The sequence below is a fragment of the Cibotium barometz genome, chromosome 31, assembly GCF_041138505.1.
Source record: "Cibotium barometz isolate CiBa-2024 chromosome 31, ASM4113850v1, whole genome shotgun sequence".
Taxonomy (NCBI): domain Eukaryota; kingdom Viridiplantae; phylum Streptophyta; class Polypodiopsida; order Cyatheales; family Cibotiaceae; genus Cibotium; species Cibotium barometz.
The window spans coordinates 34,367,671-34,389,730 of NC_141076.1; the positions used below are offsets into that span (position 1 = coordinate 34,367,671).

The following is a 22,060-nucleotide window of genomic DNA, read 5'->3' on the forward strand; positions in this document are numbered from 1 at the left end:
GGACCAGCCAGAGTTTCCAACATGGTGAGGCCTCCACAGGGGGTGCAATATGCTTTCATACAACCACCAACAGAAGGGGAGCGGAACGCAACAGTCAGATCGCAACCATGCTCTGATACCATTTGTTGGCAACGAGGGTTGGGTGCCATTTACGAGCCGCTAGCCACGACCGTCTCCAAAAAGTGGGTACCCCAGCGGATGAAGGGAGAGGAATGTGCATCTTGCCTTTTCTACCACAGCCAACCCAAGGTGTCCCTCAAATATGGGACTTATTTAACTGTCCCGTGTGCCCCCATGGAAGGTGGAACCACTTACCCCCAACAAATAGGGGGCCAAAAAGATTCTCATTTCTTCTTCCCTTTTTGTGACTACCTTCTCTAGCATTCAAAACAAGCACCAAAAGTTGCTCCGTGAGGCCGTGAACAATGTCTACCAAGACCATTACCACAAAAATTCTAAGCAATGACCACCCATGCCAACATTTGAAATGATTGAAATCTACCATTGCCATTTCCAAAGCAAACGCATCACAACACTTTTGATGCATTTGACCAAGGACAATAATTATCCTCAAATTGACGAGGATGCAACCCCCAAGGAATTAAACTTCAACACCTTGCACTACTTAGTGCAATCCAACCAAAACTGTCATTACCTCATTAGAAAAAACCTGCAAGGCCAACCTTCTACAACAGAGCAAAGCTAGGCTCTCTTTGCACTCTTCCATAAGGCAAAATCTTTTAAGCCGATAAAAAGTCACTACTGAATGTGTTTATTGCTAGCATACCACCGAATGATGCCTGGAGGGGCTAGAGTGGACACTAAGGAACCTTCTAAAGAGGTAAGCTAAGAGGTCGTAAATGTGGATCCTACTTAGTTGTAAGTTTCAACTTTATGATGGTCCTAACATTTTTTCCGGCACCACATGGCTATCGAACGACTCCTCTGTAAGGACCCCTAGTTTCAACGCTGCCTCCTGTAAACACACAAACAAAAAATTACAATTAACAGCCATTGGCATGAAGGGAGCTTCAGAGTACAACAATTAAACATCCAAAAGCACGACATAACAAGTTGAGTATCAACAAGCAGTCCACATACTTTAAGTGTTGTCCCTTCTTTATGTGCCGTCTTTGCGACTAAGGCTGCCTTGTCATAGCCAATTATCTGGCACCCACAACAATGAAACAAACAATCCAATATCAGTAACTTTGTCTGTATCTTACCTATATTGAGGCTGCATGCAGAACAATCCCCGCCCACATCAACATAGGGCCACCCACATCAATATGGGCCCAATCATGGCCTGCCACCAGGGATGGAGACGCAATCATGCCCTTCCAACTGCCCATCCATCCCAGAGCAGAGGACCATTCTATGCGCAGCCTCAGACACATTACAAAACGCAAGTTGAAATCATTTAGAATTTGAACTTACCGGATTCAAGGCCGTCACGAGCATTAAAGACTGTTACACACCATCCACGCAACAAGCTTAAGGACAAACAGACTTGAAGCTAAACACACAGATAACATACTTCCTTGATCTATAGATCCGTGTTTTATATACCGGCTGAGCAACACGGGGTCTTTATAAGGAACAACCACAACTATTACAAAAATTATGTCTATATGAGTATTGAGTGGGGAAAAACCTCGCGTAAAATTTGTGAAATGCGCCGTCGATTTGGCTCGATACCAACAACACAATTTTTCCTAAATGATTCAGCTGCATCTCCAAGCAACCGCAAGGACTGCAAACAAAAACGCCTCCCTCTCACTTATAAACTTGACATGTTAAGCTGGTCTTAAGTTGAGAGAGAATTAAGCTTTACCCTACCTGAAGCACACCATTAGCAAGCAGAGGCTTGAAGACATTGAGCTCAAAATGACCACTTGCACCTCCCACTGTTATTGCCACATGATTTCCCATGACCTTGACTTGCATCAAAAAAACAGTCAGCATATCACAAGCTTGCAAAGTTATAACACAAAAAACAAATAACACATCAAGGTGCCCGTCCGTCTATGCTTGCCCATCACACGGGTGCAGCATCTTTTTAGGACAGGCAAGCACCTAGGCAGCCTTGTTACAGACCACCTCCAGTCAACTCCCTCCCAGCTGGTACCATCGCCACAGCCTGCCCCCAAAGACTATCTGCAGAAAAAAGCCTTCGCAAGACAACCCTCCACACAACCTGGAAAAAAAATATTATTCGCAAGGAAGAGAGCAGGTATCATCAGCAGCACAATAGATCCTTCCCCTGGAAGGGCGTTCCAGGTCCAGCTGTTCTCAAGAGATTGCATGACACGAACAGGCCCGCTTGAAGGACATTGAAGTGATAGCCAAAGGTTGCATTGGAAGGGTGGCTTGAATGCCAGCCTGAAGATACCTGAAGAGGTAGATCAAAATTTGTTTGTAGAAAAGTGACTTGCCATGTCCAGCATTTCTTCCGGCCCATGCCTTCTGATATGTTCAACAAGGTGGCCAAATTAGCATGGGGTAGGATGTGTAACAGACCACCGCCCATACACCAACACCCCAAAAAGAGCAGATGGAGAATCCAACAAATGTATCTTCTCCCTACGCACACCAACTCCTATCTTGTGTGTAGAATCCTCCCATTCCTGAAAATATATTTGCTCTGAATATTTGAGTTTCTCCATCCTTTATCATGACACAGGACCCACCCACATTCAAAAGAGTGTGTAACTACAGCTCCCAGGCCACCCACCCCCACAAAAGGATGCATGCACACCCAAGTGATTCCACCTCCAGCCCCCAAGAAGAGGGCTGAGCCAAGAATTTCCTATATTGTGCAATCTCAGCACAGACAGCATAATAGGCTGACCCACTGCTGATTCCACTATATCCTTCATGAAAAGCCTTATTCTCCAGCAATGTTGCCTCTAATTTCTTTTACCTTGAAACAAAAGTGCTGCAATCTTTCGGGAGCATTTATCTCAATTGGCGCAAGACAATGGCCTTTTGGATCAGTAGCGCTCCCACTCCGGCATGGAGCCCAGACCCGGGTTTTAGATGGATTCCTCCTGGCACAACAGTGCGGTATTTGGGATGCCAAATTGGACTAGATTTGTCACCTGATTATGAGGGATGACATTCAAGAGGCACTCACAGAGGAGTGGTTCACGCCTCTCGAGCCAGTGGCCCCACGGTGGATGGGAGCCTTTACACAATTGGAGATCCTGATTGCAGTCAGAGCTTGCACTGAGGATGGTAGATGCCTCTACTATGAGATCCAGGATGAGGGCAGACTTCAGAGAGTGGAGGTGGAGTCGCCTTTAGTTGCAAAGTGCATTTTTCAGAGGATACGGGTAGTGGCCGCCGCTTCTCGGAAGTGGTATATTGACCCAGACCCTGCAGATGTGGACTCTGATTGGCGCACATGGGCATATGCAGCGTGCCCCTTGGCCCGGCTCCAGTGGGACCCTGGCGAGTACGAGTGGCATGATCCTTATGCATCCCCCGAGGCCACAGAGATCACCTTTTGCCAGTGTACTGTTTGGTTGGGACGACATATTTTGACGGCGAGGAGGATGGTCTCTCCAGCTGCATCGGAGCATTGGCGGCTACAGGGACTCTCACAGGAGTTCCTGGAGGATTTTTGGACCAAGCTCTGGGCTAGTCGACAGGCACGCAGGATCTCAACTTTCCAGTGGTGGCTGGTCACCCACAGGGGCTCTACAGTTGGCACCTCGCTTGTCTACAGCGGTCTTCCGGCGGCCTGCGTCCGATGCGGCCACCCTATGGAGACACATAGACATTGCCTATGGGACTGTCCTCAGGCGCAACAGATTTGGCTGCGGATGCTGCGCATTCTGGTCCCCCCTCTCTCCAGAGGGTATGTATACGTGGGGTGCCGCTGCTTGGTCGACTTCGTCAGGGCCTGCTATGGGCTATGAGACGGAGCAGGACAGCCAGGCCATCAGATTCATTAGGGGCCAGCCTCGCCTGGTTCCTTCACCGGATTTCTCGCCCGCCGGCTGGACACAGGAGAGGGATCTACGATGGGAGCTCCTCAGCAGCCTCACCATCTGGTTCACCTGGAGAGCCCGGTGTTTCAGGGCCTTTGAGGGGAGATTGGAGCCACCAGCAGAGACTGTTCGGGGGATTTGACAGGAGTTGATCCACACCCTGCGAGGACAGTATGACCGCATCCGGGGCGACTCGGATGAGGCGATCTTGCGGCGCCAAGCCTTTCACACCACTTGGCGCAGCGGCCCCTTCTATACCCTACACGCGGGTTCCCCCCGCTGGCACTACAGGCCACCTGTTTGGCTTTTCCCCCCTCCTATTATATGATATAGCCCCTCAGTTCTTTGTACTGATATTTGTACTTTTCTGCACCTAGGGAAAGTCTCCCTAGCTGACTTGCTTGGATCTCTGCTTTGTTTTCTTATGAGCAGGAGAGGATCTTTTGTAGCCCTACGGGCGTTTTTATATAACTAATGAAAGGATCTTTTTTCGAAAAAAAAAAAGTGCTGCAATCTATATCAGGTAATTGCATCATTGGCAAAGCATCTGCTGAGGGGATGGTCAATACTCTATGGATTATGCAAGCTGTGGCAAGAATTAGCAGTAGGCTATTGGGATTTAGATAATCCGATATAAAAGGTTATAATCACTGGCGGGGACCTACATAACTGCAGTGGTATGAACATAGATAGAGTGTGGAGCCAGTGTGTGTCACTGTGTGGAGTTACCGGTGCTATGAAAGTGCTAACAGAGAAAGGAGTACAGCAACGGAAGACTTACAGTAGCACAATTGTATAAGTAATCTATTCGAATAATATTGACTCCAAGAGCCCAAGCCCACAAACAAAAGTACAAACAACTGTCTAGAAGTTACAAAAGATCAACACTTGGATAGAAGCCCGAGAAATCGCGGCTAGGCCGCAAGATTCAGTTGCCAGAGATTGATGGCACCCCGGCAGCAGCAATACATTGGCAGTCATAGGGCCTCTCACAACGTTTCCTCTGAGATTTTTGGAAGAGGCTCTAGGACAGTTTTCAGCCTAGAAAGATCACCCTGGCTGATGGCACACACGAGCTTGACGGTTGGCACATGGTTGGCAGTTGGAGGTCGGCCAGCAGCTTGCCCGAGATGCGGCCACCCACAGGAGTCTCAGCGACATCGTCTTTGGGATTGCCCAAAGGCTCAGCAAGTCTGGCTGCGGATTCTTCGCATATTCACGATGGACAGGACCTCGACCTAGGGCCACAGAGAGTGAGGTGGTCAAGGATTATGAGGAGGGTGGTGGGGGGCTAGCCCTTCAAGTCTCTCACCTTCACATTTCGACAGTACCAGTCACGGCCCCATCTACTGACCATTGGCGACCAGGCTCATGCCAAAGATGGGAGATTTGCAGTAGCATTGCAGCTTGGCACATTTGGCGAGCTAGATGTAGCGAAGCCATCGAGGGTACCCACACTCTGCCTGTTGAGTCCATCAGGAGCATTTGGCTCGACATCATTCATACCCTCCGCGGTCACTGGGGGAAGTTGCAAGGTGGTTCTGACCGCATGTGGAAGCAGCAAGAAGCTTTCTTGAGGCTCTGGCAGCCTGGCCCTTTTCTCACAGATAGAGGTGGTGACGCCATTCGGCATTACAGACCACCCGTGTGGTTGTCACCTGTCATGTGCACAGTGGGTATCTACCGTGTGCTATACGCATGCAAGACTAGTTTCGAGGCTTGGGGAAGCTTGGAACTAGGCAGGCTGATTGACGAGCTGAGTTAGGGATATACTAACGGGCGGGCACCCAAGTATGGACGGACGGGCACCCAAGTGTGGACGCCCGATGACCGGCCAAGAGCCTATAAAAGGGTGGCCAAGGTTAGTTATTGTATTATAGAGAGTCTCGCGAGTGTGTGAGAGCTCTATGGTCTTGGAGCCTGGATCTAGTACAGACGTGCACCTGCTTTATGCAACCGAGGCCGGCAGCAATCTCCAGGCCCACGAGGGCAGCTTCGTGGCGGTATGGGACGTCACAAGGAGGAGATTGGTCGGTACGTCATCCTAGTTAGCTCAGCTCGTGGCTCGGTGGGGACAGCCAAGACTGTGGGCTTGCCCACGGCTGTCATGGTTGGGAGGTGAGTCAGGCCTGCACCCCCTTGCTTGTTTGTTGTTCGTTTGTTTGTAGGATTCGAGTTTCGAACCAAGATCGATCACGAGGGGATCCGTGGGGATTTGACAATGGTATCAGAGCATACCTCGTGAACGAGCAAGTCGGTAGGTAGAGAAGAAGAGGTCGAAGAACGGTATGTGTTAAAAAACTTGCTGTTTTTTCTGTGCATACTGCAGTTTTCAGATTTGGTATGTGTTTTTTCTTCATCAAAGAACCCCATGTTGATGGGAGATGGTAGTCTTAGAAGGGTTGATTGTTTTGCAAGAAGTAGGGTCTTTTTGCTTGGCAAAGAAGAGGCCTGTTTTGTTGTGCATACGCATAACTTGCAGGGAGAGAAAACAGAAGAAAAAAAAAGCATAATGCTTTTCGTTGTTTTTTGGCGCATGAGAGAGAGAGAGAGAGAGCGAGAGTGGTTGTGAGACGGTGGCACTGGCGGCTGGCGGAGGCACTGGCGGGCTGGTGGATTAGTGCGTTGGCAAGTTGCAGGCGTTGGCTACCGGCGGCTAAAGGCGCCTAAAACTAGGCGGCCAAGCAACCAGGCTAGGCCTGCCAAGCCAGGCGGCCAGGCAGCCAAGCCATGTAGGCGCCCAAGGCTAGGCACGGTGGGCTGGTGCCCAGGCCAGGCCGGCGCACAGGCCAGGCGGGCAACGCCCAGCCCTACGCAGGCGCCCAGCCATGCCTTGTAGGCGACCAGCGCAGGTTTCCAGCAGCAGCCGACGGGGTTCCAGCAGTCGACGGGCAGGCGTTCAGGCGCCGGTTTCCAGCAGCCGACGGGCAAGCGTGCAGCGACGGCCAGAAAGCAGCATGGCGACGTCAGCTCACCGGAGGTCTAATCCAGGCGGCGCCGGCATATTTGTCCTGGAGGAAAAAAAAAACATAAGGAAAGCACGTTTTTTTCTTAGATTTTGTTTTTTTTTAGAATTTAAAACTTTCAAAGTTTTAAAAGAAACCTCCAAGGTTCAAAAGGTTTCCAAGGTTTTTATTTTTTTAAAGACAAGAGAATATATATATCCATATATATATATATTAAAATATATATATTTATTTATTTATTTATTCAAGAGGGAAAAAAAAAACAAAACAAAAGCTAAAGCAAAAGCTAAGCCTAGCTTTTCGAGATTTTTTGGCTTTTGGGAAACCTTTATAAACCCCTGACGTGGACTTCTTGCCACACATCTCTCGAGTTCTCAAGTTCTCAAGTTTTCAAGCTCTCAAGCTCTCAAGTTCGCTCGCACTTTCATTGTGCAAAGATCGAATTTTCTCTCCACGTACCCTCTTCACGATGTCGACCCAAGAATCAGAGTTGGAGCCCCTCGTGGAACGCGAAGGCTTGCCGGCTACGGAAGGAACCGATGCCGATCTTTTTGACGAATTTGTGTCAAAATCAGATTTCCAAGAGTTCAAAGTAGCTCTCGAAGCTTCTTCGACGGAACGTCAGGCACAAATCGCAGCCCAGATGCAGGCTTTGCATAACTCCATCGCTCTATTGACCACTACCCTCTCTACTTTCTCGGGAATGGATACCTTGGCTTCTGCTTTAGGCCGAAATATTACTCCGGAACCGTTCGGGGGCGAGCAAAAGCAGCAAACCAAGGAGATCATGGACACGTGGCTACACAAGTGGCAAGTTCACTTTCAGTTTCATCCATATGATGATGGAAAGAAGATACAGTTAGCAGCAGGTTTCCTGTCCGGCAAAGCTTTGCTTTGGTGGAAGGAACTGAACCCTAAGCCAACGACTTGGGCACAATTTGAAGATATTTTCAAGAAAGAATTCCTCAAGAAAGAATTCCTCAAGAAAGAGGATGACTACGATGTTGTTGCCCGGTTTTCAGCTTTGACCATGACCTCGCAGCGTCTCACTTATGAGGTCTACCTCCAGAAGTTTCGTGACTTGCAGATGAAGGCTACAAAGATGGATCCCACTACTCTTTTGGAGTTTTTCGTAGCTGGTTTACCGGACTCGTACCGATTACAGGTTAAAAATAACAAATGCAAAACATTGGACGAGGCCATTCATTCAGCTCGTATCTATGATGATACGATGATCTCTTCCAAGTCGAAACCCGTTACCGAGCAGGGGAACAAGCATAAAAGAAAGTTCTCCGCACCTATGGCTAACACGACTGAAGGCAAGTCTTCGGACCAACCTTCGAAGAATTCCAGTTCGACACCAGCGAAGAAGAAACGACTCCTTCGGGCTTTGAAGCTTAAGAAAGAAGGACGTTGTTTTATCTGCGAAGAAAAAGGACACATGTGTAATGAGTGCCCAAAGCAAAAGGGTACCAAGACAAACGCAGGACCCAAGCCAAAGGCAGCTAACCAGTTGTCTTTGACAGGTAAGTCAATTACTGTACTTTCTCGTCCTAGTACTTGTTCTGATTGCCTGTTCAATTCTAAAGTATTTGGCATACATGATCTTCTCCGAGTTTATGGAGAAGTGAATGGCCATAAAATTCACATTCTGTTAGACCCTGGCAGTTCACATAATTTTGTTAACTACAAACTTGTGCAGAAATTGAGTCTTGATACGACACTCAGCGACCATACCTATGAGGTACGTCTACCTGCGAGAAGACAAGTTTGGGATCGCAAAGTGGAGATGCTTCCAATCCATTTTCAGGACTACAAAGATACTCTGGAATGCTATGTTATGCATCTGGAAAATGTAGACTTGTTATTAGGGATTGAGTGGTTTAAGACTCTTGACGTCCAGATAGATTGGTCTAGTCATATTTTTTCTTTTCAGCATAGGGACACCAAGTATAGTATTTTAGGTGATTGTATTCATCCCTCTCAGGGACCTCTTGTAAATACTATTGATTTTGGAAATATAATGGATTCTTCTTTGTATACCGCTTTCCATTGTGTATTGATTCCACTTTCTTCTTTTCTCATCCCTTCCATGGATGTGAATGAATTAAGTGTGTTTGAAAGCAAAGAATTACAGAAGATACTTGATTCGTTTCAAGATGTATTTCCTAAGGAATTGCCATCGGGTTTACCACCTGAACGGGCAGTAGATCATCGTATTGACTTGATCCCTGGTGCTCATCCTGTGAGTATTCCACCTTATATAGGATGAGCCAAGCTGAGGAAGATGAGTTGGCTAAACAACTCGAAGATTATTTGAGGATGGGCCAGATCCGTCCCAGTAAATCACCTTGGGGTGCACCTGTGTTGCTTAGGAGAAAGAAGGACAATACTTGGAGAATGTGTATAGATTACAAGAGATTGAACAAGCTGACAATTAAGAACCGTTATCCTCTCCCTAGATCCGATGACCTGATTGACCGGTTAGCAAGAGCGAAATATTTCACGAAGATAGATTTACGTACTGGTTATCACCAAATACGTATTCATGAAAGGCATGTCGAAAGAACCGCCTTTCGGACTAGGTATGGCCATTACGAGTTTCTCGTATTACCTTTTGGGTTAACCAATGCTCCAGCCACTTTCCAGCAAATGATGAACGATCTTTTTCGTGAACATTTGGGGAAATTTGTGGTGGTGTTCCTGGATGATATTTTGATTTATAGTCGTACTCTTGAGGATCATGTCAGACACCTCACGATTGTCTTATCTATTTTAAGACAGAATCAACTATATGCTAAATTGAGTAAATGTGAGTTCTTTATGACCGACATCATTTACTTGGGACACAAGATCACTAGAGATGGATTGAGCATTGACTATGACCGAGTTCAGAAGGTTTTGGATTGGCCTATACCGCGAACAGTGAAACAACTTCGTTCTTTTCTCGGTTTTGTAGTGTTTCTTCGGAAATCTGTACGGGAGTACTCTCAGCTCACACTACCGATGACCGACTTATTGAAAGGTCGTGGACGTAAGTCCAATCAGCCTATCACTTGGAATAACAATTTGGATATGGCCTTCAGACTTTTGAAAAATAAAGTCAAGGAAGCACCTATCTTAGCATTGCCTGATCCTAGTCGGCCTTATGTTCTTGAAACTGATGCCAGTGACTATGCTGTCGGGGCTGCTTTATTTCAAGATGGTAGACCGGTTGCTTTTGAAAGTAAAAAGCTAGACGACACTCAATCTCGTTGGCCAACCCTTGAGAAGGAGCTTTATGCTGTGATTCATGCTCTCAAGGTTTGGAGACATTATTTATATGGCTCCAAGTTTGTGGTCTTGACTGATCATTAGTCAATCAAGTATGTGTGTGATGCGGATGATTTGAGAGGCAGGAAAGCTGGTTGGGCAGAGTTAATCCAAGATTTTGATTTTGAGATCCGTTATCGGAAAGGGTCCATGAATAGTATCGCAGATGCGCTTAGTCGGATTAGAGAGGTGAATTCTTTGTCGTTCACCGAGATTTCTACTGACTTATTTCAGTCATTGAGAGGGCTTTGCAGGACTGATAGTTATTTTGGTCCATTTTGGCAGAAGATCCAGGATGGGAGCTCATTGATTGACCAAGACTCGATGACTGAGCAGTCTACTATTCAGGCTACAGGAGGTCAGTGGATGATTCGGAATGGTTTGCTATTCCGTAATGACAAAATTTGTGTACCACAGATCCCGGACATTAGGTCCAAGATTCTGAGGGAGTGTCACGACGCCCCTTCTGCTGGACACCCTGGGGTACACAGGACATTATCATTAGTGAAACACACTTTTTATTGGCCGAAGATGAAAGGGTATGTAGAAGATTATGTTCTCAAGTGTCAGATTTGTCAGGCAAATAAAGCTGAACGCTTTAGACAGGCTGGGTTGTTGCATCCTTTGCAAATCCCAAGTAATAAATGGGAAAGTATTTCCATGGATTTTATTACCGGATTGCCAAGAACACATCAAGGCCACGATTCTATTTGGGTTGTGGTAGATCGCTTGACAAAGATGGCTAGATTTTTACCGACCCGAAAGACTATTACAACTACGCAATTAGCTCGGCAGTTTATCGAGCAATTGTTTAGACTGTACGGGTTACCGCAGGACATAGTCAGTGATAGGGACTCTAAGTTTACGAGTGATTTTTGGAAACTTGTTTTTGAGAAGTTGGAAACAACTTTGAATTTGAGTTCCTCAGATCATCCTCAATCTGATGGCCAGACTGAAAGAGTGAATCAGATCTTGGAAGATATGCTTCGAGCATATGTATCCAAAAGACAGAGTTCATGGGAGGATTATCTTCCTATGTTAGAATTTGCATATAACAGTACTAAGCATACGTGTACAGGGTTTAGTCCTTTCATGCTTATGTACGGTTTTCAACCAAGATCACCTGTTACAGTAGAATTCTCAGGACTTCAACATGATGCAGCACGTAATTTTTTGCAAGATATACAGGAAATGTTACAAGTTGCAAAGGAATCTATTAGAAGTGCTCAAGACCGCGACAGGTTTTATTCTAATAGACATCGTTCACCTAGAGAGTTCTCTGAAGGAACGATGGTGTATTTGCGAGTTCCGAAAGATTCCGAGACTTTACGGACAGGTCGATCTCCGAAATTATTCCCTAGATACTGTGGACCATTTCGTGTTACACGACGGATTGGTTCAGTTGCATATGAATTGGATTTACCTTCTCATGTGAAAGTTCATCCTGTATTTCATGTCAGTAGACTTAAGGAAGTACTGGGTGGAGCAGATCAGTTAGTTACTCCTCAAGAAATCATAGATGTCCAGGACAAGACATTTGTTCCGCACGAACCTGAAAAGATTCTTGGCTTTCGTGAACGAAGATTGCGTCATACGCTTATCACGGAATACAAGATCAAGTGGAAGGATCGTGTTGAGGAGGACGCTACATGGGAGACATTGACTTCTCTTCAGAGAGATTACCCTGGCTTTTTAGTGAGCTCAGGAGTGAGCTCTTAGAGGAAGGGGAGTATGTCATGTGCACAGTGGGTATCTACCGTGTGCTATACGCATGCAAGACTAGTTTCGAGGCTTGGGGAAGCTTGGAACTAGGCAGGCTAATTGACGAGCTGAGTTAGGGATATACTAACGGGCGGGCACCCAAGTATGGACGGACGGGCACCCAAGTGTGGACGCCCGATGACCGGCCAAGAGCCTATAAAAGGCTGGCCAAGGTTAGTTATTGTATTATAGAGAGTCTCGCGAGTTTGTGAGAGCTCTATGGTCTTGGAGCCTGGATCTAGTGCAGACGTGCACCTGCTTTATGCAGCCGAGGCCGGCAGCAATCTCAAGGCCCGCGAGGGCAGCTTCGTGGCGGTATGGGACGTCGCGAGGAGGAGATTGGTCGGTACGTCATCCTAGTTAGCTCAGCTCGTGGCTCAGTGGGGACAGCCAAGACTGTGGGCTTGCCCACGGCTGTCATGGTTGGGAGGTGAGTCAGGCCTGCACCCCCTTGCTTGTTTGTTGTTCGTTTGTTTGCAGGATTCGAGTTTCGAACCAAGATCGATCACGAGGGGATCCGTGGGGATTTGACAGTCACCCCCTCCCCCCCCCAATGAGATAGCCTTCTCCTCCCAGAGCGGCCAGCTCGAGAAGTCTCTTCCCATTCTTATGATCATTTGATTCCTGGCATGTACATGAGGCGAGTTTGTATCTAGCCCTTTGTGGTTGTATCCAGCCCTTTGTGGCTGTCTTTCATTAACTAATAGAAGGATCTTTTTCCCAGAGAAAAAAAAAAGCCCGAGAAACCATCACTTTTTTCCAAACACTGGCTCCTCTTGTCTGGCTCCTCTTCCAGTGTTTGGAAAAAAAGCCCGAGAAACCATCACTTTTTTCCAAACACTGGCTCCTCTTGTCTGGCTCCAACTTCCAGTGCACACGGCCCGCACAACTGCTGGAATAGAAGCCCACTAACTGATTGATTACTAAATGTGGGGGCTGAGGGCCTATTTATAGGCTGGATCCCTTGACCATTTGATTCAGCTGCTCGAGTGAACTGTTTGACCGCTCATGCACAGTGGTGGGCTGAAACGCACTTAATCAAACTTTAGCATTAATGTTGTGCTTCCCCACTCAGACAAACGTAGACTAACCGCCTGATTCAACCTGCCCAGCCCTTTCCTGTCCAACCATGTTACTTCCAATGGCTTGCATCCTGGCACACCCAGTCCACACGTTGCAAATGGGTCATATTCTTTCCCACTGAAATCGCAGGAATCCTCGTCTGCATGGCTTCCTAATAAGCTCTAAACAGTGCGCCATACTTGTTTGTGAACTGGTCTTTATGACATGCTAAATCGAATTTTTACTTTTTTAATTGCTATAAATTCTCCATGTAAAATAGCCCATCACACTTTGAAAGACCTCAATGTAAAAAACATGAAGTGGAGGCTATGGTGGATCAAATAGAAACATGGCTATGGCTATAGCATAAACACACACACACACGCACACACACACAGAAAGAGAGTTATATTAACGTCTTCATAAGGCCAAAATGACCTATGAGACCAGAAGATTACATCATGTTCATGGAAAACATTATCATGGGTACTAAAAATAAAAGAAAGGAACAAGAGCTGAAATGCCAAAGCTGATCCCCATATAAAGAGCGACAACTAAAATATCCCGCATAGGACGTTGCATTATGGTATCCGATGTAGTAAAGCTGAGCCAGCGGGAGAGAGTCCTGTGGTGGTGGGAAATGATGGCTCTAATCCTCCTGTGGTGGTGACACGAGCGTGGGCGGGGGCCACGGGGTCGGGGGCGTCGAGCTCTACATAGCTCGATGGCTTTGTCTAGTGTCACTCCTGCATCAACATGGAGGTCGAGTGTAGCAGGTGGATCATGAAAACAGGGAAATGCCCCCATCTGCATGCCATGTATACCGAACCAAGTGATCAACTGTGCATAACATCACGCCTGTCTCTGTCTGCTGCAAGCTGTCTCCAGAACTCTAGGGTGAGCCGGGGGTATCTATCTTGTCGGAGCTCCCTTCATCTATGCCAGTGCGTCACTGTCTGGAATAGAGCCTCTATCACGATCAGTGCGGCCCCGCACAATCTCATGTGGCACTGATGGCTTACTCCTAATCATGTGCGAGATCATCATCACTAGGGGCCTCTCCATCGGCTTCCACCCATCACATACCTCTTCCGTATCTCATCTCAGCTGGCTCCCCCCCTCTGCCTCCTCTTGTGGTACAAACTGCAACCCTAGATGGGAGCTCCATACAATAGTGCAAGTGTGACTATTGTGTCAAATAGCCAAAGCTTCTTCCTCGACTCATGAAACTATATTTGTGAGCATTGCCTCCATGGTCCAGCAAAAGTGATCCCCAGATATGCATGTAGACTGTGGTGCGGATCTACCTATCCATTGCGGGGAGGTATTAAAGATCATAACCTTGGTCTTCCCAAGGTTCACAGTGATGTACCGGTCCTCGCAAAAGGCCCGTAATGCATCCAAATGCCTCTGTAGCCCCTCTGGTGAGTCACATAAGGAAAATGTCGTCTACATACAATAGGATAGGTATTAAGACTCCTACCAGTCATGCTTCTGGTCCTCTCTGTTTGTCTATGTAGTCAGATATCTCATCAATGTATAGCCCAAACAGAGTACGAGACAAGGGGTAGCTCTGTTTCACCCCGATATGGTGATGTGTAAAAACTCTCAATCACCCCCTGGGGCCCGTACTCGGCTAGTGACAGACTCGTAAAGTGTGAGGATCCCCCAAAGCATATCTGGTGGTACTCCCATATCCTAAAGTCCCCTCATCAACCTAGCCTGTGGGATGTGGACATCGACAAAGCAACAGTATATCCGACGCCTGTGAGCTCTCCCCTCCTCAATGATCCCCCGTAGCTCAAAGATGTGATCCAGTGTGGAGTGTCCTCTCCAAAAACCTGCTTGCCCAGGTGCTCTGAGTCTATGCTCCTCAGCCCATCTGTTGCGCATGCTCCAAGGTCGATCCATAAATCTTGGCCAACATGTGACCAATCATAATAGACCTGTAGTTACCAAGGTCCATGGGGTCACCTGCCTTCAGAATGGGCACAATGGTATTAGAAGACCAACTTTGGGGGGGGGGGGGGGGGGGGGGGGGGGAGGGGGGTAGGTGGGGGAACTTCACATAAGGCCCCATTAAACATATGAACCAAAAGTGGAGCCAACACATCCCTCCCATGTGAGAAGTGCTCTGCAAGCAGCCCATCATGATCCTGTGCTCTCCCATTGTGTCAATAGAATCTCTCAACATGCTCAAGTGGAAGGAAGAATGGGGGGGCAAGGCGCAGCTGGGTGAGGGAGGGGTGGGTCTCCAAGGAGGTGGCATAGGTATGCCATATGTCGGGTGAGGAGATCCGGGTCGGTAGGCGATGATCCTGGAAGATCGTCCATGCCTCCTTGCAGTCCCGTGCCAAAAATAATTGGTACAGCTCCTGCTCGAGACTGGCTAGAGAGAGAGAGAGAGAGAGAGAGAGAGAGAGAGAGAAAACACGACTCCAAAATGAGAGTGGCAAAATAATTCAGGGATTGCGTCTCCCCATCCGTGCACAGGAGGAGTTGCTAGACTCCGAGTTCGTAGATGACACAGAAGCATACTTATCAAGAGACGAGGAGAACCTTCAGATATTTGTAGAGTCAATAGAGATCTTCTGTCGTCTGGAGCGCAGATCAACTAGCACAAGTCGTGTGGATTTTGGGTTGGCTCTTCGCACGCCCCAACTTGGCGTCTAGTTGATGCTTTCTAGTAGATCCCAAGGGGCACTCCAGTCTGTTATCTTGGATGCCACGTGGGCATCGATATCTCCCCGGTGCAGCAGTTAGCCCCTCTTCTTCTAAGCATTTGGAAGAAGCTACTATACGGGAGTTCAACGAGGCTTTCCTCAGCCAGCCAAGTAGTGGTGGCGAACCAGGTTCGTCTTGCCACCATGTGGTATATCACTTCTTGCCGGGCCTTCCCACGGGCCTGCATTGATCAGGTTCAGCGGCTGATCCACAACTTTCTATGGGCTGGCAGCGACAGGAGGCCTGCCATGGGCCAAGGTGGCCTGAAGAGTGATCGTGCAACTGCGCCATAGAGGGGGCCTGGGCATCATCAACCCCGCCATACAAAGCCGTGCCCTTCTGGGCAAGCTAATTGTTAGAGGCCTTCTTCCAAGAGCCGAGCCTTGGGAAGTATTTCCTCCTGGCCAACTATTATTTTGATTGGTGAGGTATCATGTATTAAGAATAGGGTATCAATTAACCAGAATGAGGTGAATAAGGTATCGCTAACGGTGGATTCACATAGTTTGGACGGCTATCAATTGGTGGAAAAGGTAACAGATGGCTGAACATCAATTCACACGTAAGGGCAGTTACATTTGGATGGAATGCAAAGTCGCCGTCAAGAGAGGACATAGTTGTGCTTTCCAGATAATTTAGTGAGACAGCCTACTGAAGTGATCCATTGCAGTCGTTGAGGACATATGGATTTGCTTTGTAGCCCCCACACAAAGCAGCCTGGGCTCGCCTACGACCAGAGCTTCTGTGAAGCAAGGCCCGGTCATAGCTGCTACGTGAGTAGTCCTATTTTCAGAAAAGAAGATAGCACCTAGAGCAAACAAAAACATAGCCTAGAGCAGTTATATGAATAGTCCTATTTTCTGAAAAGAAGACAGCACCTAGAACAACCAAACTCTGACCACATACACTCAGGTTCTAATGAAGAACTGTTAGCAGTACCTGTGCACAAACCATGGTCAATGCCTCACATTGAGTTGGATTCACCTTGCCCTGCAAAAGACAGCAAACCATGCATTCACTTACATCTTGAAACTCCAAGATATGATATATAGCAGTAAGATTGATTCTTTCTGTATAATACACATACACATGCACACAATACACACGCAACACAGCCACATGCATGCATGCACACACGCACCATACACACACACAAATGATTGGCCTCAGTTCTACAGGAGGAAAAAAACATACAGGCATTATGCTGCTCCCCGGCTCATTTTCAGGAAGGAGCAGCTCTCCTAATCCACAGCGAGGACCACTGCAGACCAACAACAACAAAAACATGACACAATGTATCTTTCAAACACAATATAAAGCTTTAAAACCAAGCTAATGTCCCATGCTTTACCTTCCAAGAAAACGTACATCATTTGATATCTTATTCAACGACACAGCAACTGTGTTCAAAGCACCGCTGACCTCCACAATGGCATCATGAGTTGCCTGACCAGAGAAATAAGAAGACACTAAAAGCTTGTACTCACACTGTAGAGAAAGAATCGCTCATTTTTGTTAGATACCTTCATATAAACACATTACCAAAGCCTCAAACTTGTTTTCTGCGGTGACAAACGGTAGACTGGTCTCTGCCGCAACTGCGTCTGCAACTTTCTTATCAAAACTGCTCAAAGGCACAAAAAATAATCATCACAATGTCCATTGCGACAGGAAGCCCCCACACAAAATAAAATCCAATGATATTTTGTGAAATACCATCATAAGATCATACAATTAAGATTAATGCTTAATCAGTCAAATCTTATGCAGAATGTAAACAAACCATAAGGTGAGTTTGCTCTCTGGTGCAGAAAGCAAATCGTAAGGTAAGATTAATGCTTAATCACTCAAATCTTATGTAGAATGTAAACACGTTTTGCTGCAGAAAGGTAAGACTAAAGCTTAATCACTCAAATCTTATGTAGAATATAAACAAGTTTTGCTGCAGAAAATAAATCATAAGGTGACTTTGCTCTCCAATGGACTGCCTTTAACTTTCAATGATGCTCCTCATTACAGCAGAGCTAGTGTAGATGGCCAGTGTGTGGTCTCCACAGGCTTGGGGCCAGATGCTCCAGAAAGCTCCACCAAGGATGAACCCACGAACTGCGGCATGAGTGCCAACATTATCTGCCTTGGCCACATTATACTGGGACGAGACCGTCTTTGGCTTCTCATGATTGCTCTTCTGGGCTAGCTCAAGAGGCTCCTCCAAACTCCGAAGAAAAAAACACCAGACGTCCCACTGAATGTGTGGGTCCAATCCACAAAAGAAAGTACTGCTCTTCTCAATGTCCGATTCTCGCAACTAGAAGGCCAATTGTGTGACTTTATTTCATTGTCAAAGGTCTATGTCCTTCGTTTGCGAGGCTCGAATGAGTGCCCAAACGAGGGCTCAAAAGCTGAGCCAACACCCATGGGCTATTGAGTAGTCTGCCCAAGTGAGGTGACATGGTCAATTGGGTTTTGTATGACTTGACCAAAGGTGGTCCACAACGGCTGACCTGAACTATGTCCCCCATTTGAAGCTATTTATAGCGTAGTCACTAGAAACGAGAAACGAGAATGGAAACGTTCGAGGAATGGAAACACGGAAACGAGTTTTTAGGGGTGGAAACGGCTGTTTCCTGTGACAATATCACTTGGGAAACGAGAAACAGCCATGGAAACGGATTGGGTCCTGAAATGGAGAAACCTGTTTATAGGGACTGAAACGGCCGTTTCCTATGACTATGATATATAGACAGATAGTGCAGCCCCTCATTCATTATCCAGATCGTACAATCCTCTACCTTCATTGCTAGCGTGTCCTTGTATTCACAATGCATCTAGAGTTTCCAAGCATGTCATCGAAGCTACTATCAACTGGAGCACATGGGTGGGAAGTAGAACTTAGAAACCATCTGCTATACCATCTCTTGCTGAATAATCCCGTATATTCTCCATCTCTTTTCATCATTTGCAAGTTGTGCTGAGTTCTGTCCGTGGAAGATCCTACATTTTGTGTTTGCGCACACGTCTCTAATTTCTTTATTTTTTGTTCACACATGGGCAGCTACCTATGTTAGGATACCTAGACACCCCAATAGGGTTACAATAGCCCGCATTGAATCCAAGATCGATGATCACAAAAGATTGTGGCTAGTGAATCTCCTCCCTACCAATCCAATTCCATCCTTATCAAAAGGTCACAGTTGGTGTCACGTGCACCCTGCCCTGGGGTACACACTGACACACTGACATGATAATCAATGCAAACATTTGAATAGAAGTAGTACCTTTTTATAGGAATATTTGTCGTACACCGTTGCCCCATTGTGAGCCCTCATTCCAAGGACACTCAAGAACGAGCTACGTAGGTCAGTCTCCGAGCCTTGAAGGTCAGTCGGGAGTCAGTCCTCTTAACCCACTTGGAGAATTCATCGGATAAAGCATGTAGAGGTCTATCCTTAGCATTAGGTCATGCATTAGCAAGCATATAGATGCATAGTTGCTCTATGGGACAGCCAAAGGCCATCCCATAAGCATAGCAGCCCACAATGGGCAGCATCAAGGCCATGGAGGGGCCTAGGCAGCCAATCGGCTGCCTACTTCTGCCCTACGGGCCTACATGCAGCCAGCCAGCCATGGAAGCCCTAGGCTGCCTGTCAGCCAGCATCAAATCAAGCACAGCATGTTGGCCAGTAGGTGAGAGTCAACCAGGACTAAAATCACCAACAAAATGATTAGCGCAGCATTTAATGCTGTAAAATCAGCACTTTTTGTCCAATTAAACAGGCCGATAGCCTCTATCTAGACCGACCAGCAGCCTGGGGACATTTATAAGCAATCGCTTCAGTCCCTCATAAATCATTCAGCATTCAGCAGTAAAGTCAGCCCACAGCATCCTACTCTCTCCAAGCAAATCATTGAAGCACTTCTTCAGCATTCAGCCAGCATACGTGCAGTCCTGAAGCTATCTGGACTTGCATAAGTGGCCCGAAGAGTCTTTTGGAGTGCCTCAGATAGGTGGATACTCAGCCGACGTACAGTCTTCCTCGTCCTTGCGTTGGATAGTCATATCACTTGTTCTCACGCATTGTACAGCATTCTCCAAAGAATTAGTATAAGCAAATACTCCTGCTTGAGGGGAGGGGGGGGGGGGTGGGGGTGGGAGGGGAGGGGGGGCTTCAATGGGTAATTGGGACCCAATAATGTGTCGTCTACTTCACTTCTACTCTCTCTCTCTCTCTCTCTCTCTCTCTCTCTCTCTCTCAATTGGATCCTAAAGATCTCACCACATGAAGAAGGCCCTGTTGTGCGTTACCATGGTCAACCTCAGTGCATGTAACATTGGTATCAGAACATCAGGTTGGTAACCCAACTCAGCTACCAAAAGAAGTGAGAGCATCCGGTGGATGGTAAAGCTGCGGTCCAGAAAAAACACCCAGGCCTCCACCATGTCGGGAAAGAAATCACATCAAGAAGAAAGCCAATAGGAAGTTATGGAGGCACAAAGCTTCCAAAGCGACACACCAAGAGAAAGTACGCTTCCGCCAAGCACAAAAGAGCTCTTGAGAATAACGATGGAGCAAATACATTCTCTCAAGATGTAGCTTGCCGTAGAAAAAGAGAAGCCCAAAGAAGGCATCTCAGATTTGGCACATATGTTTGTAAGTCTAGAGGAACAAAGAAGAAAAGACGACGAAAGACGTGAAGAAGCAAGAAGAAAAGCAAAAGAAGAAAAAAATAGAGAATAACAAAGACGTGTGGAGGAACAAAGGGATAAGGAAGCCACACGCAAATATGACGAAGACCAGCGCCGTCGAGAAGCCGCTGATCGAGAGTTTCAGTAAACTCAACTGGGAGGCTATGCAAATCCAACATCAGCAGACGATGGCACAAATCATGGGGTATAACATTGGTATCAAAACATCACGTTGGTGACCCAAGTCAGCTACCTAAAGAAGTGAGAGCATCGAGTAGATGGTAAAGCTACGGTCCGGAAAAAACACCCAGGCCTCCACCATGTCGGGAGAGAAATTGCATAAAGAAGAAAGCCAACATGAAGTTATGGAGGCACAAAGCTTCCAAAGTGACACACCAAGAGAAAGTACGCTTCCACCAAGCACAAAAGGGCTCCTGAGAATAATGATGGAGGAAATAAATTCTCTCAAGATGCAGCTTGCCGTAGAAAAAGAGAAGCCCAAAGAAGTCATCTCAGATCTGGCACATATGTTCTTCAGTCTAGAGGAACAAAGAAGAAAAGACAACGAAAGACGTGAAGAAGCAAGACGAAAAGCAGCAGAAGAAAAAATAATAGAGGAACTGTAACTCCTAGCTCTATTTCACATAATGAAATCCATGCCCGAACACCAGACAGGTGGAAGAAGACATGGGGACAGGGTCCATAAGGATTGATTAAGAAAAAGCACCATTCTTGGTCAAAAAGCAAGAAAAAGCAAAAAGTCAAACAGGATTAACCATGAGCCAAGGGCACCATTGGAAAGAGACTAAGCTGGACCAAAAAGCTAAAAGCCGCTTTCTCAAAAAGCAGCTCTAGGGCCAAAAAGCAAGGCCCTAAAGTTGTAAAAGCACAAATCAAGAACTTTGGCTATTATTAATAATATTTAATAAAAAGACAAAAGCAAAGCAAAAGCATTACTTTTTGGCAAAAAGCAAGGCTTCCCCAAGTATAAAAGAAGCATGAGCCTCTCTTGAGCATCAAGTTGAAAAAGAACCTTTTCATCGCATTGCTATCTTCGTTCAAGCGTGGAGATAATCTTCTTCATCATCATCTATGAACCAAATCATGGAGTTCTTCATCACTACCTGCTGATTTCAGAGCACCTCCAACAACTGCAGTGCCACGTCACCATCTTTCCGTGTGACTGTACGGATCCGTACAACTGTACAAACCGTGCGGACAAATAATTTCATAAACCTTAAAAATTCTAGAAACCCTAAAAACTGCTTTTTGGAGGTTTTTATCGCTCGAAAACCATTAAAACACGTTTTATATCAGTTTCCTTGCCAGAAACAGCTTCTCTAGGGTTTTCATCATCAACAAGGCTATAGGAATTGTGGAGATTATTCATGGGATGAGCGAGTGAGCTTGGACATGGAACTTATGCATAGAGCTTGGACATGGAACATGAAGCTTGGACATGGAAGCTTGAACTTGAGCATAGACATGAAGAACTTGGACATAGAGCTTGGACATGAACATGGAACACAGAGCTTAGACATGGAGCTTGGATT

The 22,060-nt window shown here is 46.6% G+C and overlaps 1 protein-coding gene across 1 annotated transcript; it reads right to left on the bottom strand.

Moving 5' to 3' along the window:
- Nucleotides 1–481: 481 nt before the first annotated feature.
- Nucleotides 482–17,481, bottom strand: LOC147620776 (fumarate hydratase 1, mitochondrial-like). Its single transcript, XM_086825046.1, has 9 exons — nt 17,363–17,481; nt 17,172–17,266; nt 17,015–17,081; nt 16,760–16,810; nt 1,840–1,935; nt 1,655–1,753; nt 1,438–1,467; nt 1,102–1,167; nt 482–976 (listed from the first exon to the last, which is right to left on the bottom strand). Exons 3-9 carry the CDS (start codon nt 17,018–17,020, stop codon nt 893–895), a joined length of 432 nt encoding a protein of 143 aa, XP_086681172.1. The 5' UTR covers nt 17,021–17,081; nt 17,172–17,266; nt 17,363–17,481; the 3' UTR covers nt 482–892.
- Nucleotides 17,482–22,060: the final 4,579 nt, after the last annotated feature.

Coding starts and splice junctions, on each gene's coding strand:
- LOC147620776 (XM_086825046.1), bottom strand. Junction 1,754..1,839: donor TTGCTAATGGTGTGCTTCAG/GTAGGGTAAAGC, acceptor TTTTGTTTGCAG/TCCTTGCGGTTGCTTGGAGA. Junction 977..1,101: donor AAGAAGGGACAACACTTAAA/GTATGTGGACTG, acceptor GTGTGTTTACAG/GAGGCAGCGTTGAAACTAGG.